We start from the raw sequence: 16,180 nt of genomic DNA, 5'->3' as shown, positions 1-16,180 counted from the left end.
GTATTGCCATCCTTACTTCTGCACTCCTACCTGCAGAACTGGACCCTTAGTCAGCAGCTGGCACTCTCTGGCCACCAAGCTCTGAAGGCAGCAGCGCAGAAGTAAAGGTGGCATGACATGGTATTGCCACCCTCATGTTTGGCTTGTTGCTAGCAGGAGGCTACCTTCAAAGCTAGGTGCCCAGCCAATAGCTCTTACCCTTTAGCTATCCAGCTCTGAAGGCAGTGCAGATAATGGTAGCAATACCGTGAGCGCTCCCTCCCAAAATAACCTTGCAGCCCTCTCTGCAATTCCCTTTAGGGCACGGCCAGGACCTCCCATTGGATAAACACTGGTTCCTCCCTCGCTTCCCTCCCCCTCCCCGGTGAAATCTGTATAATATAGGATAAAAACACACAAAAGATGAGATTTCACAGGGAGAGACCAGATTTCATACTTTGACACATTTTTCATGGCTGTGAATTTGGTAGTGCCCTAAATGTGATATTCCATAACTGTTCAGACTTTGACTATGTATTTGTTCAGTGCCTAACATAGAACAGCTCTGACTTCATTGAGACCTTAAGATATTGTCACGTTATAAATGTTTAATAAACATTTTTTGTAATTATGAATACTTAATAAGTTCAACCTTAAGAAACAAATCTGTAGCGTGGTGAAAGGCTATTTCCTGTATAAATTCAATTGCCACGCTCCTGTTAAAATTATGTGCTGTTTATTAAATGGATGAAATACAGCTCAAGAATGCTGTTGAGTACAGACATATTCGGCCTGATTCTGTCATCCTTTTTTCATATTGACTAGTCCCATTGAAGAGAGTATTAATCTGTCTGAATAAGGGTTGCAGAATCAAGTCTATTGTGTGGGTAATCAGCATCACAAACTATCAATCCCTGTGAAATATATACAGCTGTGTAATTGTCTATCTTGCTTTCTCCTTTAAAAAAATCTAATTACACCCTTCATTTCCTAAATACCGCCAGGTTACTGTAGCTGAAAGCTGTATTTCATTTTACCTCAAATAGTTTTTCATTTCTACCTACCTAGTCAATGGTCTTGTACTCAAAAGCTAGTGACCAATATGCCACTGGATGAGACATGATCATACTGAACACGTGACCTGAGATGGAGAAATGTCTATATACTTTAATTCTGATTCTGGAACAAATTGGTGGCAGACAATTTCCTCTGATGCTTCACTCTGCCATTGCAAGATGCATCCTGCTAACCTCTGCCGATGGCTTATCCCCAGATCTGTTTCCTTCAGTCCTGTTCTTACAGTGAAGAGCATCTCTAGCAGAAATCCAGTGACCAGGTGAACTTTCTCCACCACAGTTTCATTCTTTCCTCTTTCAAAATGTATAGAAAATATAAAACATATAGAAAGGATAGAGCAGGCCGGGTGGGTGGCGGAGTGGCACTGCATGTGAAAGATAATGTAGAATCAAACGAAATAAAAATATTAAGTGAATCAACATGTTCAATAGAATCGCTATGGATAGTAATTCCATGCTCCATTAATAAGAAATTAGCAGTAGGAATATATTACCGACCACCTGACTAGGACAGCGATACTGACATTGAAATGCTGAGGGAGATTAGAGAGGCTACCAAAATAAAGAACTCTATAATAATGGGGGATTTTAATTACCCCCATATTGACTGGATACATGTCACCTCAGGAAGAAAAGCGGAGATAAAATTTCTCAATGGCTTAAATGACTGCTTCTTGGAGCAGCTGGTGCAGGAACCCACAAGGGGAGAGGCAATTCTCAATTTAGTCCTGAGTGGAGTGCAGGATCAGGTCCAGGATATAACCGTTACAGGACCGCTTGGGAATAGTGACCATAATATAATAACATTCAACATTCCTGTGGTGGGAAGAACACCTCAGCAGTCCAGCACCCTGGCATTTAATTTCAAAAAGGGGAATTACACAAAAATGAGGAGGTTAGTTAAACAGAAATTAAAAGGCACAGTGACTAGAGCCAAATCCCTGAAAGCTGCATGGAAACTTTTTAAAGACACCATAATAGAGGCCCAACTTAAATGTATACCCCAAATTAAAAAACATAGCAAGAGACCTAAAAAAGAGTCACCGTGGCTTAACCACCATGTAAAAGAAGCAGTGACGGACAAAAAGGCTTCTTTTAAGAAGTGGAAGTCCGATCCTAGTGAGATAAATAGAAGAGAACATAAACACTGTCAAATCAAGTGTAAAAATGTAATAAGAAAAGCGAAAAAAGATTGAGGAACAGCTAGCCAAAAACTCAAAAAGAAATAACAAAATGTTTTTTAAGTACATTAGAAGCAGGAAGCCTGCTAAAAAACCTGTGGGTCCCCTAGGTGATCGAGCTATAAAAGGAGCAATCAAGGACGATAAAGCCATTGCGGAGAAACTAAATGATTTCTTTGCTTCGGTCTTCACGGCTGAGGACGTTGGGGAGATTCCTGAATCTGCACCGTCCTTTGTGGGTGATGAATCTGAGGAACTGTCCCGGATTGAAGTGTCATTAGAGGTGGTTTTGGAACAAATAGAAAAACTTAATGTTAACAAATCTCCGGGGCCGGATGGCATCATCCAAGGGCTCTAAAAGAACTCAAATGGGAAATTGCTGAGCTATTATCTGTGGTTTGTAACTTATCCTTTAAATCGGCTTCCGTACCTAATGACGGGAAGGTAGCCAACGTGACACCAATATTTAAAAAGGGCACTAGAGGCAATCCTGGCAATTACAGACCGGTAAGTCTAACTTCAGTACCGGGCAAATTAGTCGAAACAATAGTAAAGAATAAAATTGTGAAGCATGTAGAAGAACATAATTTGTTGGACAAAAGTCAACATGGCTTCTGTAAAGGGAAATCCTGTTTTACTAATCTGTTAGAGTTCTTTGAAGGGGTTAACAAACATGCGGACAAGGGGGATCCAGTAGATATAGTATACTTGGATTTTCAGAAAGCCTTTGACAAGGTCCCTCACCAAAGGCTCTTGTGTAAATTACATGGCCATGGGATAAGAGGGAAGGTCCTTTCTTGGATTGAGAACTGGTTAAAAGACAGGAAACAAAGGGTAGGAATAAATGGTAAATTTTCAGATTGGAGAGGGGTAACTAATGGTATACCCCAAGGGTCAGTCCTGGGACCAATCCTTTTCAATTTATTCATAAATGATCTGGAGAAAGGGGTAAGCCGTGAGGTAGTAAAGTTTGCAGATGATACAAAACTGTTTAGGATAGTCAAGACAGAAGCTGACTGTGAGGGACTCCAAGAAGATCTCACCAAACTGAGTGATTGGGCAACAAAATGGCAAATGAAATTTAATGTGGATAAGTGTAAAGTAATGCACATCGGGAGAAATAACCCCAACTATACGTACAGTATGATGGGGGCTAATTTGGCTACGACAAATCAGGAAAGAGATCTTGGAGTTATCGTGGACAATTCTCTGAAAACTTCCACGCAGTGTGCAGCGGCGGTCAAAAAGGCAAATAGGATGCTAGGAATTATTAGGAAAGGGATAGAAAATAGAACCCAGAATATCTTACTACCCCTGTATAAAACTATGGTATACCCACATCTTGAATACTATGTACAGATGTGGTCTCCTCACCTCAAGAAAGATATTTTGTCCTTGGAAAGGGTTCAGAAAAGGGCAACTAAAATGATTAGGGGTTTGGAATGGGTCCCATATGAGGAGAGGCTAAAGAGACTGGGACTTTTCAGTTTAGAAAAGAGGAGACTGAGGGGGGATATGATAGAGGTCTATAAAATCATGAGTGGTGTGGAGAGGGCCGATAAAGAAAAGTTATTTATTAGTTCCCTAAATAGAAGAACTAGAGGACACCAAATGAAATTAATGGGTAGCAGATTTAAAACGAATAAAAGAAAATTCTTCTTCATACAGCGTGTAGTCAACCTGTGGAACTCCTTGCCAGAGGAGGCTGTGAAGGCTAGGACTATAATAGAGTTTAAAGAGAAGCTAGATAATTTCATGGAGGTTAGGTCCATAAAAGGCTATTAGCCAGGGGATAAAATGGTGTCCTTGGCCTCTGTGTCTGTCAGAGGCTGGAGAGGGATGGCAGGAGACAAATCGCTTGATCATTGTCTTCGGTTCACCCTCTCTGGGGCACCTGGTGCTGGCCACTGTCGGTAGATAGGATACTGGGCTAGATGGACCTTTGGTCTAACCCAGTACGGCCATTCTTCTGTTCTTATGTAATTCTGCTGTCCTCCTAGCTCAACTCTACATTTTTAAATTAATTAATGTTTGCAATACCATTTGCCATTCCCCCACATTTAACTCCTCAAACCCTCCCCCCACGTCTCTGCAGACTACTTCACTGATTTCTTTTCTAGAGAAAATTGACAAAATATGACCTGTTTCCCTCCCTTGGCTTGCTTTCCCTTCCCCGTCTTCTTCCTCTCCCCACCTCACGCTTTCTTCTCTTCCCCTGACCACAAAGGCAGAAATTTCCCATCTGTTTTCTTTCCCTATCCCCTTGCTCCAGTGATCCCATCCCAGCTCCTATCTTCTGTGTATATTCACTCTCATTCCCTCCCTTACTCTTCTTAAGTTCACAGTCTCCTCTGGCTGTTTTCCTTTACAATACAAACATATTAGTTTCTCCCATCTTAAATATACAAACCCTTGACTCCACTTTCCTTTCTGTCTACCACTCTTCTTCCCATCTCCATTTCATCTTTAAGCTCCTTGAACTTGCTCTTTATCATCATAGTCTGAAGATTCTCTCCAGTTCCATCCTAGACTGTCCAATCTGCTTCTACCCTTGCACCCAACTGAAACAACTGTCACCAAATTCTCTAAAGACTTCTTAGCCATATTTTGGAACTAGTACTCTATCCCCATCCTACTTGACCTGTCAGCCAACTTGACCGGTTAGGCAACTGTGGTCGTCGTCTTGAAATCTTGTGTTCTGTTGGCTTTCGTGACTATCGTTCCTGGCTCTCCTCCTACCTCTCTAATCATACCTTCAGCATATCTTTCAGAGGCTCTTCCTCATCCCCCTTCAAGGTATCTGTGTGGATATTTGGAAGTAACTCTGCCACACGCTGTTCCCTGCTCCAGGAGGGAAATCCAAAATCTGATGCAGTTGAGCTGTAGTTCTGGATGCTGCTTTTACAACTAGGGCTGGCTACAGCTGAGAAGTGGGAGGCAACAAAGAGAATCAGAGAAAATAAGGGAGAGGGGGGAAACATAGTTGTTCTTCTGTCCCCTGAGGGTGAAAAAAGTGATCAATAATAGAGGGTCATGTCTCCAATACTCAGCTTTCCACTTTATATCCCAGTGTTGATCATTTTTAATAACTGAATGTTCATGCTAATTACATATCTATTTACAAAAATAAGATCATTGTCTTTTTTGGATATTTTATTACTGTCCCTCCCTTATAACTATTTTAAACTCAGTTCAATCAAAGCATATCCATGTTGTTTTACATTTCCGTTTAACTCAGCATGAACAATGAAACAGCTCTAATCACTGTCACTTTCTCATAAATGAGCTTAGTACTATTATGTCTGGATTAACAATGAGCGTTATGTGGTAGTGAGAGCAGAGGACTCAGTCAGAGCTGTGCCTTCTCTTCCCAGCTCTGTAACTGACATAGCAAATAGCCTTAAATAAACCATTTTATGTACTAGTGCTTTAGTTCATTCATCAGTAAAATAAGGCTTTCCTCAAAAAGATGTTAGCTTTAATTTGACTGTAAAGTACTTTTAGAGAGTCTGGTGAAACATGCCATTAATAACTACTAGCACTATTAATATTGCAGAGGAATATTAAAATAATCGAGAGAATAGTTTTCATTACCACATTCATTGGGGTGAAAGTTATTCCCAGTCATACGACATTCTTTTTAAGAGAACTTAAATCAAGAGCCTACCTTTTCTTGTCAAGAGTCATGTTAAGTGAAAATGCATAGAAGTTCCCTGGGGCCATGCTCATCTTGCAAAGTCCTTCTAAGTATGTACACGAGTGTGTTCATGAATGTGTGCTTGGAAAGCTGATTGCTGTGATTTAGCTATATATAAAATGCATTCAAGTTATTGCCTTGATTTTTTTGTTTTGTTTTGTTTTACCTTAGAGAATACAGGCAATCCCCGGGTTACGTACAAGATAGGGACTGTGGGTTTGTTCTTAAGTTGAATTTGTATGTAAGTCAGAACTGGTACATATTGTAGGGGAAACTCTAGCCCATTTCTCCAGAGCTCAGTTTTATTCTCCCACACCTCACTTCCCTCAGTCCTTTATTCTCAAGCTGAGGTGTCTGCTGAGAAAAGCCGCTCCGCGTCTCCCTGGTCTGCTGGGGCGGAGGGGGGCGGGCGGGCTCTAGCTTCGCATCTCCCTGGTCTGCTGGGGGGAAGCAGCTAGTGCGGGGTTGCCTCACCCCGTTTGTAAGTAGGGATCCGATGTAAGTCGGATCCCATGTAACCCGGGGACTGCCTGTATTTAAGAAAATGATGGCTGCATAGCTGGCTATTGTCTAGAGTCATTGATGTTTTATTGTATTGCAGATTTTGTTCTGTGTTCCTTTTCAGTGGGTCTCACCATTCAGGAAGCCCTTCAGCACATTGTTCTAAAACCAGCGGCTCTCTAGATACCTCCAAAGTCTACATAGTGCCACAGAATAGTGGTCAACAGATATCTGGATCCATATCAAAATCATACCACAGACAAGGAGCAGTGAACAAATATGTCATTGGTTGGAAAAAGTCAGAAGGCAGCCCTACACCTGAAGAATCTGAAGTTTCACAATGCCAAGAGTAAGATTTTTGTTTGTTAGGGTGAACTTTCTAAGTTAACTTTCTCATTATATGAATAGTATATAATGCCTCTTCTTGTCCTCAGTTTTATTTCCAATATTTGTCTCTGTTTTCTCCCTCCTTTATTTATTAGTGATCTCACCACAGGTTTAAAGAAAAACCTCAGTGATTGAAGGGTCCTCTTGCCTCTTCCTTTTTCCTGCTGAACCTCCTCTCTTTTACCCAGTGAGCGAGAAAAGGAGTGATATTGATCTGGCCAATAGTTACAACCTTGTTGTAAAGACATGAAACTTTGTCTTAAGGAGGATTAGTTTGGCATAATCCTATTCCGTTTTGGGAGTGCAGGTGTTTAACGATTTGGGTATTTATTTTCTCTCTGGCCTGATTTTTGCACTTAGAAATGCTAACTCAGTTCTGCTTAGATGTAAGGGGAAAAATCGGCAAAGAAATACTGAAGTCCAGGTCCTGCCACAGAAATAGACTTCCACAGCTCCAAAAAGGACTCTTCCAAGGGCAGTGGAGCTAGGATGGAGTGCCCTGAATCAGGCAGAGAAGTGACTTGAATCATCATTTCCCACAATCCAGATCAGGGCCATAATTCCCTTGAAAACTTGATTGGAATCTATTCATCTCTGAAATATTTTGGCTTCATTGAAACTGCATATTTCAGTTTGCTGAAAATGTTCCAACCACTTATACTAAGCCACAGCATGTCATACCTGGCACCTGGAAAGCTCAGGAGGAATCTCTTCCTTTTGAGCAGAACCCAAACCCTGGGTTCAGAATGTGGTGCAGTGACTCAAATTTGGTTACAGCTGACGTTTTGCATCCTTCCTATTGCTCCAGTGTAATAGGAGCAACAAGTGTTGTTTGGATCTGCCATGTAATAACAGTTTTAAAAAGCTTTTTATATCCTTTTATCTTCAAAAACATGAACCATGGTACTCCCCTTGCCTCTCTTGAATATAAACAACCAGTTCAGCCTCCTTCCTCATAGTAAAAAGTGTTGTATGTTTTGGCATGCTGGCAGCAATCCACATACAGTAGCTTAGTTTAAAATGTGATATGGGGACTGTCCTTTATTCTGTTGGAGGAGAAAATAGCTATTAAATCTAGAATGTTTAAATCTTCTATACATGTTTTGTAATATTTATAGCAACATTAAGTAAAAATGTAGGACAAAATTTTATATATTAAAAAACAGAAATTTAAAATTAGGGTCTTTAAAACCTATATTTCAACACTTGCCTCATTTTCACAAGTAATGAGTCCCAACAGCACCCAATTGTGACTTTGGTGTTCTGCACATTTGCTTTGCCTTAATATTAGGAATAAGCATCCTTTGATTAGATTTTTCAGCATTAGAGTGCTGCCACTTTAAAAGTGTGGCAGTCTCCTTGGTCCCACAGGCCAAGATACTGCAACCTTTTTCACGGTTTTGAAATGAAAACTTTTATTGAAAATTGCATAATTAAGCATTCCCTTTGGACTAAAATCACAGGAACTTTGAAAAATCTCTGTGAGGACTAGTTCCATCCAAAGAGTATATGCATCAAAGGTGGTCACACTGTAAATATCAAAAAAGTCTCATAAATTTTCTATGCATGTTCTCTCTCTAGAAAAGATTTCCACACATCATAGGGGGGAGTCTGTTTCAAAGATAATTATTTTGAATAAAATAGCATCTCAAATGAGCAAGGGTGATGAAAATCAGGTCATTTACTGAAGGTTGTGTCACCATAGGACATAATTCATCGAGAACTACAATTTACCATAGCAAAGCCTATTTCCTCTCTGCTGAGGATACAATTGCTGATTATGCTGCACTTGGCAGTAAGTAATTGGTCTCAAATGTATGCACTGTCTGTTTGGGAATCTCCAGCTCCTCAGATTCCATTTCCAGAGTAAACCTTTTAAGATAGTCTCTCTCCTTTCTTGCTAAAAGGGAGCTGAAAGACAGTAATTCAGTTTGACAGTCTTTTGTTGAATATAAATACATTTTTGTATACTGATAATTAAAGAAGACAGCTGTTTTATTTATCCAAACAGCTTTGTGAAATTGCTGATAATAAAATACGCTTGGCACATGGCAGAATTGATTACAAGTGAACTTTCGGTGCTACCGGTGATGGACCATGATAATTTTGTCAGATTGTGATGCTGTGTAGAACGTCACACCACAAGATATTGATTTTCTTATTTGCTCAGGATGCACAAGTTTAAGTATTTTGATCTGTGCCAAATTACCAAAGTAAAAACTAGACAATAGAGAAGTGTAGTGTGCGAAAAAGAGAAGTGCAGGCTTTGAGAAGCATGTTGCTTGTTGCTTACTGTTTCTTGGGTAAACTAATTCATGAATTTAAAATGATTGGGACAGATGGTAACAGTGCACTATGCCGAGAGAGAAATTCATAAAGCCATTTTTAATTTTCTTAATTAAAAAAATGCAGTATTCCAAATCTATGACCAGTACTACTAACCATACTAATATACCAATTGTTTCAGCAGATTGTATGATGTTGATGATGATGCTGTGTCTGCATCAAGTCAGCTTCAGACTTCTGGGAGGAGTGCAGTGACTGAAAGCCAACCAGTCTTGTCCAAAGAAGATTTTCTGAAGCTGATGCTGCCAGATAGCCTCTCTATGGAGGAGGGTAGAAGAAAGGTTAGCTACTCTTTTTGGCTCTATATTTGAGAGTCCATTAACTGGAAATTATCTACTTTTAGTTCTGAAATTGATTTAGATTAGACAAGATCATTTTGTGTAAACCAAACATACAGAGCCAAAACTGACAGTAATTCACATGATATGCATACCCTGCTATATAAAAATGATAACCTAGTGTGTAGCAGTTGTGGATTCAGTTCCGTGTTTATTACGCATGCTTCTGCTCAGTTTAAAAGCTGGCCTTTTTAAAACAAACACCTAATTAATTGTAAGTATAATTCCAAAGACTGAGGTCAATATTTAAAAACCTAAGTGCCTAAAATTAAGCAATTGAATAAAGTTGCCTGGCTTTCATGGTACCCAGCAACAGCAACTCCCATTTGATGTTTGCATGATTCAGTGTCATACTGATACTAAGGATAAGTAGTTTGTTGGAAACGTTTCATTGTCTCCTTTACTGGAGCTGTGATCTGAGTTTTGTTCTACAAAGATGATGATGTCCATGTTAAAAAATTGATTAAGGTATTGGTATTGAACTTAAAGTATGCTGCCTGAACAGCAAGTACCAGTGACATTGCAGTTTTTGCATAATAGGAAATGGTACCACAAGCAATTGAATTATTTTAAGTAATGATCTTTAAAAGATATCCATGGTACTTTAATCCACTATGACCATAGTACATACTAAAGAACATGTTCATTTTATGTAAATAAGTAACATGGGAACCCATACATGCTGAATTTGATTTAAAGATGTCAGATTGTTTATTTGTACTATATTAAGTTGAGTGTACATACTCATGTATTATCTCTGAAACTTTAGAAATAATAGCTGAAAATGTTTGTTTATAGTCTTTCTATAATACACATTATTAATAACTAATTGGATGGCAATTATGACTATGTGGAGGGACGGGAAAAATGGGGGCAACAGAATTGCTGGAATTGGGGCAAAGTGTGAGGGGAGGCGATTCCAGCTCCTAGAAGGGGCGGGGCCTTGGGCAGAAGGGGCAGGACTAGAGCTGTCCTTCCCTACCAGCCCTTCAATACCACCTGGAGCATGCAGCCTGGGATTCTATTCGAAATGTAAATGGTTTGGGGCTCCGGCAGCTGCTACTGCCACAGTAGCAGTAGTGGCGACTGAGAGCCCCAGGCCCTTTTAAATCACCAGGGTCTGGGGCACCTGCCTTCTTTGCCCCTCCATCATGGGCTTGTCTACGCTGCTTATTTATAAATAACTGAGATTGCACATTTCCTAATCTGATATTCATCAAGTAAGTATAAAAGCAGGTGCTTTTTTCAAACAGTAAATGTAGTACTGGAGTTAAAAATATCTGCATTGTTATATTTGTGACAGATCCTCCTAGCTGATGAATGCTTCTCAAAGAAATGGAAGGAAACGTTTAATCATGCAAAGGGAAATTTACTCTATACAAAACAGTTCAATACTCTTTAAGGCCCAATTCAGTAAAGCATCCCACTTCAGAAAAACATGGAAGCACGTGCTTAATCTTACTGAACTTAGTATGGTTTAAATCAAGGCTCCTCAGCTTTGGAAGCCGGGGGGGCCACAATGATACAGCACAAGCTGAGGGCCGCAACTAGTGTTGCCAGATGGTTTCAACAAAAATACCGGACACACTTGACATTACATCACAATCTACATTGCGTCTTATTTAGAAAATACCAGACATTTATATTTCTCTATTTGTTTCCCGAACAGAAAGCTCAAATACTGGACTGGCCAGTTCAAAACCGGACACCTGGCAACCCTAGCCACAACTTGTGTGGTTGCATATTCATGCAAATATATATGCAAATAGCTTCTTTCATATTGATGGGCACGAACACAAAGATTAAGGCAAGACTACACAATACACAGGCCCCATTTAAGACAGTTCTGCGGATATTAAAAAATACGATATTTACCCGATTTCCACCCACATGACAGCACTCTTAATAAGTAGTGACAGTGCAAGAATTTAACTACAAAAACGCATATTAACAGATCATTATATTGACTACTTTTTTGTTTTGGCTCCCACCATGGGGCCCCATGTAGACCCAAAGCACACCACGGGCTGCAAACAAACGGGCCATTGGCCACGTGTTGAGTAGCCCTGGTTTAAGCCAATAAACCATTGTGTAGTGCTGTCCTAAAGTAGAATGGAGTTCAGCATATGCTTAATTTTTTTTTCCAGAATCTCTGTCTAGCTATTGGGAAAAAAAAATAGTAGTTCCTATATCCTGACTCTAGAAAGAATTTCAGTATGGCTGTGTCTAAATTGGCCACTTATTCCAGAAAAGAAGCCGCTTTTCCGGAATAACTTGCCAGCTGTCTACACTGGCCGCTTGCTTTTCCGGAAAAGTACTGACGATCTAATGTAAAATCGTCATTGTTTTTCCGGAAAAACTATGCTGCTCCCGTTCGGGCAAAAGTCCTTTTCCAGAAAAACTGTTCCGGAAAAGGGCCGGTGTAGACAGCACAGTAGTCTTTTCCGCAAAAAAAGCCCCGATCGCGAAAAAGACGATCGGGACTTTTTTGCGGAAAAGCGTGTCTACATTGGCCATGGACGCTTTTCCGGAAAAAGTGCTTTTCCGGAAAAGCATCCTGCCAATGTAGACGCGCTTTTTCCGGAAATGCTTATAATGGAAAACTGTTCCGTTTTAAGCATTTCCGGAAAAGGGTGCCAGTGTAGATGTAGCCAAAGTGTTTAAGCCCTGTTTTAGGACAACACTGAAACGTGCTTAAACCCCTCTAGTTGGACTTGACACATGTTTAAGTTAAGCACATGTCTCAATGCTATCCTGAAGAAGGATACTTTCCTGAAATGGGACCTCAGTGTATATTACATTATTTTGTACATGGTCTGTTGTCCTTCTGCATGATTGCATGTTTCACTCTGTCTTCACCAGTTAGGAAGGTTTGTCAGAAATACAGCAATGTAGATATTTTTAACTCTGCTACATTCACTGTTTTTAAAAAAGCTACTGCTTCTATATGTACTTGATGTGTACCCAGCATTGGAAGTATGCTGCCAAAACTATTTATAAACAATGCAGATCAGGATGTGAGGAAAAAATACTAGTTTAAGATAATTTGAACAAAAATTGCGTTTGTAGACACACAGAGTAACTATTTTTGCACTGCTATAGAATTAAAGGATTCTTAAGTGAAATAGCCAAATTTGATCCTGTTACGGCATCAGAAACAATTTTGCTATAGACATTTAGATGGTATTTTAAGTAATGTTATAGAAGATGAAATAGCTTTCACTGAACTCTCTTACCTTGTTTTAAGTGTATTTCATGTTATCTTGACAGGTGTAATGCTTTAAATCAGCTGTATTGTCATATAAATTAGATTGCACCTCACATATAGTTGTTCACTTCAGAATGTCTTGATATTAAAACCTAGTCATTTCAAATTAAAATCAAGCAGTTCTACGTATGGTCTCGAATAAATGTTGCCAAAGATGGTAACCTTATATATATTTCTGGAAGCCATTACTGTCATAGGGTTATGGAGGTTTCATTTAACATTTCAGAATTAATAAAATAATGCAGTATCTAATTAATTCATGGTGATGTGTTCCAAAATGTCAAAAGGAAATATAAAAATCCAATCCAATAACTCCATTGAGGCTGCAAGAGAATTGACGTGATGGAACTAATATTTGATTTTCTGTTGCAAGTTCAGGAATTTCAAAATGATACTTTATGCATGCCTAGAGAAATACTACGCGAGTGTTCACATTATCATATAAATTATTTTAACAGTAAAATATATTCAGTATTTTCATTTTGTTACCAATTCACCTTTCTAAAACTATTTTAATATTTAGTTTTCATTTTATGGGAACCTATCTCCAAGGAGGACACTTTATCGGACCCTTTCTGATGAGAGCATATGTAGTAATCGGAGAGGATCTTCATATGCTAGCTCACGGAGTTCAATGCTAGACCAAGTCTTACCAAATGATATTTTGTTCAGCACCACCCCGCCCTATCACAGCACTCTGCCTCCCAGAATGAGCCTTGCTCTTGGAATGGGAAATCTAAGAAGTAAGTAATTGATCATGTTATGAGCAGGTTTCAGCTTTGGAGAGATGTCTTCCAAAAAGCAGATTGCCACGAAGCAAGTGATAGGCAAAAAGCGCTTACCTTGTGACAGCTGCTTTTGTTTATCTGTTTTAGATCAATGAATGATCTAGCTAAACAAAACTAACTTGCTTTGTCTCAAAGATTGTATTTAAATTAAGTTCCCTGTTTTGTTGCCATATGTTTTTTCTATAGGCATTCAAGTTGTTAACTAATATATATTATATACTAGCAGATGTATCCGGCACTGCTCAGGTCCTTAACTGTAGTAATGGGTTTTCGGAGGGGGGGGGATGGAAATGAAAAGGAAAATATACATGCTTCATTGAAATAATGGGGCTCAGGAGAGGTGGGAGGGGTGGGTTGGAGGGCTTATGGCAAGGGGTGGGGATGCAGGAGTAAGGGCAGGGGTTGGGAGGTGTGGGAGAGCCCAGGGTAGGGAGTGAAAGGCTCAGGGCAGGGAGTTGTGTTGTGTGGTTTGATTTATTTTAGATCCAAGGGAAACCAGGACACTCCAGGGATACTGAACCACTTTCTTATTTATTACAAACTTTAAGCAGTTAATACAGTTGTTTAAGTTTTACAAGTCTTAAAAACAATTACTATACAATTTAAACCTTAAAAACTATACATTCTAAAGCAATTAATATAAGAGTTACTATAATACAATAATAAAGCCTAATTCACTTACACTTCACCCGTATGCTACCTACAGTACCAGGCTGGAGGTCGTGGTTCCTTTTCTTCCCATGCAATGGAACACCATGCACTGGGTCATCAGTGTGAAGGGCCTATTTACTTCTAGTTGCGTCGAGCAGGACCTGTGGATCAATCCTGCCCATTCCATTCCATCGATTCTTCTTATTAAGCCGATTTTATCGCAAAGCGAGACTTGGTCATTCTAATAATATTTACCAATTGATTTCATGTTGTGTAGGATACGTAAAATACCCAATGTCCTATTTGGAGTACATCCTGCTCAGGATGTTGCTGCTATGTGCGTAGTTGACAGTTGTATGGCTGCATCTGTAATTTTTGCTTATCAGAAACAGAAGTACAGGCAGTCCCCGACTTATGCGGATCCGACTTATGTCGGATCCGCACTTACGAACGGGGCTTTCTCGCCCCAGAGGTTGAGGTGGCGGATTGCTAGCTGCGAGCTCCGGGGCAAGAAAGCCCCGTTCGTAAGCTGCTCCGGTGCCCCTGGTCTGCTGGAAACCGTCTCCAGCAGACCAGGGGCACCGGGCGGGTTCCCGCGCTTCTGAGGCTTTGCTCTGGCACCGGGCGGGTTCCCGCGCTTCTGAGACTTTGCTCAGAAGCGCGGGAACCCGCCACGGCTGCCGCTTCAGTCCCGGTGCCTGTGGTCTGCTGGGGACCGTCCCCAGCAGACCACAGGCACCGGGACTGAAGCTGCAGCCACGGCGGGGTCCCGCGCCTCTGAGACTTTGCCAGAGCAAAGCCTCAGAGACGCGGCACCCTGCTGCCGCTGCGGCTCTGCTCCCCGTGTCCCTGGTCTGCTGGGGGGGGGGGGGCGCAGCTAGTGTTCCCCCCCCCAGCAGACCAGGCTTTTGTTTTGGACCCTGGGGCAGAGCAGCTGGGGCGCTGCCAATTGGTCCTGCAGCGCCGCTCTGGGCACTACTGGACCAACCCGGCAGCACCCCAGCTGCTCTGCCCCAGGTCCTGATTCAGCCGCTGCTGGTCAGTTTCAGCAGCAGCTGAATCAGGACGCCTGGGGCAGAGCAGATGGGGTGCTGCTGGGTTGGTCCAGTAGCACCGAGGAGCGGCGCTACTGGAGCAACCCAGCAGCACCCCAGCTGCTCTGCCCCAGGCGTCCCCAAGTCAGCTTCTGCTGAAACTGACCAGCGCTGACTACAGGAAGCCCGAGGCAGAGTTGCTCTGCCCCAGGCTTCCTGGAATCAGCTGCTGATCAGTTTCAGCAGCAGCTGACTTGGGACGCCTGGGGTTCTTAAGTTGATTCTGTATGTAAGTCAGAACTGGCGGTCAGTTTCAGCAGCGGCTGAATCTGGACGCCAGTTCCGACTTACATACAGATTCAACTTAAGAACAAACCTACAGTCCCTATCTTGAACGTAACCCGGGGACTGCCTGTACCAGTCCAAGGTTGCTTGTTGTGTGTTCTTGACATGGTCTCGCATACTATGCTTAATCTGCATTGTTATTCAAAACATTCCTTCCTCTTACAGTTTCTCCCTTGACCTTGCCTGCATGCCTATGTGCACCAGACTTGAGACAGGCCCGAGTTTTGCTATTTAGTTATCTGCCCTGTGGACAAGGTAGACATCACCATTTATCGTCAAGGCAGGGTAGTCCTGGCTCCCCTATAGACTGTGCGGGGGAGTTACAGCAGGAAGTGGGTGTCTGAGGGTAAGGGATTTGGATGCAGGAATCAGGACAGGGGTTGAGAGAGAGCAGCTTAATGGGGCCACCGGGGGAGGCAAGGTTGGTGTTGCTTTGGCACTGGCTCCCCCGGGTGGGCCAGGGATGTGTTCTTCAGCCAGTGGCTTCTCCTGCAGAGATTGCAATTCCTGGTTGGTGGCTCCTTCTAGAGGGCTAGGGCTGTGTGCACTGGCCATGCCCTGTAGCCCATGAGAGTCTCTGGAATCTCTG

General features: G+C 41.5%; 1 protein-coding gene across 9 annotated transcripts in view; it reads left to right on the top strand.

Moving 5' to 3' along the window:
• The window catches only part of SIPA1L2 (signal induced proliferation associated 1 like 2), a 251,297-nt gene that overhangs the window by 205,193 nt on the left and 29,924 nt on the right, over window positions 1-16,180 (top strand). For 6 of the 9 annotated variants that reach the window (XM_075924753.1, XM_075924747.1, XM_075924746.1 and 3 more), the window contains 3 exons: window positions 6,559-6,783; window positions 9,289-9,448; window positions 13,297-13,516. In XM_075924753.1, coding sequence (XP_075780868.1) covers window positions 6,559-6,783; window positions 9,289-9,448; window positions 13,297-13,516 — 605 coding nt within the window. The remainder of the gene's footprint in view (window positions 1-6,558; window positions 6,784-9,288; window positions 9,449-13,296; window positions 13,517-16,180) is intronic. The other 3 variants (XM_075924748.1, XM_075924752.1, XM_075924754.1) reach the window with 1 other exon arrangement.

Source organism: Pelodiscus sinensis, chromosome 3, assembly GCF_049634645.1.
Source record: "Pelodiscus sinensis isolate JC-2024 chromosome 3, ASM4963464v1, whole genome shotgun sequence".
NCBI classification, from domain to species: Eukaryota; Metazoa; Chordata; order Testudines; family Trionychidae; genus Pelodiscus; species Pelodiscus sinensis.
This window is presented reverse-complemented; position numbering and strand designations above follow the sequence as displayed.